The sequence below is a fragment of the Danio rerio genome, chromosome 21, assembly GCF_049306965.1.
Source record: "Danio rerio strain Tuebingen ecotype United States chromosome 21, GRCz12tu, whole genome shotgun sequence".
Classification (NCBI taxonomy): domain Eukaryota; kingdom Metazoa; phylum Chordata; class Actinopteri; order Cypriniformes; family Danionidae; genus Danio; species Danio rerio.
Window position 1 is genome coordinate 7,027,501 of NC_133196.1, and position 2,500 is coordinate 7,030,000.

General features: G+C 39.9%; 1 protein-coding gene and 1 long non-coding RNA gene across 2 annotated transcripts in view; both read right to left on the reverse strand.

Moving 5' to 3' along the window:
- Positions 1-514, reverse strand: part of LOC141379966 (uncharacterized) — a 5,194-nt gene extending 4,680 nt beyond the window's left edge. Inside the window, exons 1-2 of the long non-coding RNA XR_012397103.1 lie at positions 460-514; positions 72-306 (exon numbers count right to left, since the gene is read on the reverse strand). This is a non-coding gene — a long non-coding RNA (uncharacterized lncRNA). The remainder of the gene's footprint in view (positions 1-71; positions 307-459) is intronic.
- A 791-nt stretch (positions 515-1,305) lies between these two features.
- The window catches only part of sowahb (sosondowah ankyrin repeat domain family member B), a 2,216-nt gene continuing 1,021 nt past the window's right edge, over positions 1,306-2,500 (reverse strand). The window contains exon 1 of the mRNA XM_073935744.1: positions 1,306-2,500. This exon is cut by the window's right edge and continues 1,021 nt beyond it. Coding sequence (XP_073791845.1) covers positions 1,410-2,500 — 1,091 coding nt within the window. The 3' untranslated portion in view covers positions 1,306-1,409.

Sequence of the window (2,500 nt, forward strand, 5' to 3'; positions counted from 1 at the left end):
CGCAGCCTAGTTTTTTTTTAAAAGCAGATGATACTGTAGGCTAGTTTTTAACAGCAGATGGTGCTATAGACTAGTTTTTAAACAGAGGATGGTGCTGTAGGCTAGTTTTTAAAAGTAGATGGCGCTCTAGAGTAGTTTTAAAAGCAGATGGCACTCTATGCTAGTTTTTAAACAGCAGATGACGCTCCAAGATTGTTTTTAACAGCAGACAGTGCTCTAGGCTAGTTTTTAACAGCAGGCAGCGCTCTATGCTAGTTTTTAACAGCAAACGGCGATTTATGTTAGTTTTTAACAACCGACTGCTTCCTACAATAGTTTTTAATAGCAGACAGCGCTCTACACTATTTTTAACAACAAATGGTGCTTTGGGCTAGTTTTTTTAACAGCATATGGCACTCTAGGCTAGTTTTTAACAGCAGATTGTGCTTTATGCTAGTTTCTTTTAACAACAGACGGCACTCTAGGTTAGTTTTTAACAGCAGACAGCACTCTAGGCTAGTTTGTAACAACAGATGGTAATCTAGGCCAGTTTTTAATACAATCAAGTGTCAACAAATAAGAGTGATTGTTCATTTGTAAGTGATCAGACATACTTGTTGCACCTCAAGATAAATGTAAACACATCTCACTATAAACACTGGTAATTCACTTAAACCATATCTAACTTTATTAATGATTATTTAAAGCACACAGCACTATCTTTTGGTAAAAACTAAGCTCAGAATTGATTCAAGAGTGTATCCCAATGCATCCAGAATAATGACGGCAGAATTATTTCTCAAGTCAGAGGCATATATATATATATATATATATATATATATATATATATATATATATATATATATATATATATATATATATATATATATATATATATAGTATGTCTGATAATATTTTTTCTTCTGGAGAATATCTTATTTGTTTTATTTCGGCTAGAATAAAAGCAGTTATTAATTTTTTTAAAACCATTTTAAGATCAAAATTATTAGCCCTTTTAAGCTATATATTTTTCCGATAGTCTACAGAACAAACCATCGTTTACAATAACTTGCCTAATTACCCTAACCTGCCTAGTTAACCTAATTAACCTAGTTAAGCCTTTTAATGTCACTTTAAGCTGTATAGAAGTGTCTTGAAAAATTTTGTTTAGAAATGTGTTGAGAAAATCTGCTCTCTGTTAAACAAAAATTGAGGGAAAAGATAAGCGGGTTATAATAATTCAGAAGGGCTAATAATTCTGACTTCATTTGTATATACTCACTCAAACACAGTGTTGAAATTTGTACAGAGAACACAACTCAAAAATAAACTTTGTACCACTCTATGCAAGTAGCTTAATTTTAATTAAAAAAAAAGAAGTGACAGTGCTTTTTCACCCAAAAAAACAAACGTGCCACCATCATGAGCCTCTAAAAGGCTTCTGGAGTAGACGAGACCCTTAAGTGAGACTTGTGTTTGAACAGTGCAGCAATAGACGTGTGTCTTTTGACGTTCACCTTGGTGGTGGCAGGTCTTGCTGACTGCAGGCCTGAGAGCGCAGGACTCCCACTGATGCGTTTCTGTGGGGCGCCCAGAAGTTCTAAGATGTCCCGGTTTTCATCTTTCCCTAAATATTGCCAAGGTCTCTTCCCACTGCTGTCCCGTATCCGCACATCAGCTCTGTATTTTTGCACCAGAAGTCGAATAAGCTTCTTGTGGCCGTGAATGGCTGCCAGGTGAAGTGGCGTATATCCACATAACGTTTTTGCATTGACGTCTAAAGTCATCCCAGACTTCTCAACACCATAGGACAGCGTATTTAGGACGCGATGATCTCCATGCTTCGCGATCCAATGAAGAACGGTGAAGCCAGATATGAAGTCTCGTTTGCCCAGAAGGCTGGGGTCATCTCTGAAAAGAGAGTAGATGTCGGTCCACGAGCCTGAAGCTGCTTTTACAAACCATGCATGTTCTCTGGAGTCGAGAGGGATGGAGGAAAGCTTGTTATTGAAGGATGCATCATGTATGGAGTTTCTCAAGCTATGTGTGGATCCAGCAGGCGATGAGAGAGCTCGAGGACTGTACCCTCGGCTGGAGCTTGAAGAAACTAGATTCCCCATGCTTAAGGTTGAGGAGAGCAGCTGGAGACGGTTTTGTCGAGTTGAAAGGTTGTCCTCTGGGAATGGCTGATCCAGATCTTCTCCAAGACTCCGACACATTCGACTCCGCAAACGAGACGTCATCCGGCGGACAATAGGTCCACGGTGGGTTTCTGGAGAACTGCTTCTGGTGGACGTCCTCGAACACTCATCATCAAGATAACCCGTAGATCGGTGCATGGACGGGATGTTGTAATTCGGTTGATGAAGCTGCAACAGTAACCTTGCCTCCTGATTGCGACGCAGAAAAGAGCGTACATCGTTTTCATCTCCGACTCCTTTATCGCCAGACCACTTCTCACATCCAAAACCCTGCGTCCAAGCAGAGTCAGCAGACGGAGAGGGGTTCGAAACACTGTCTC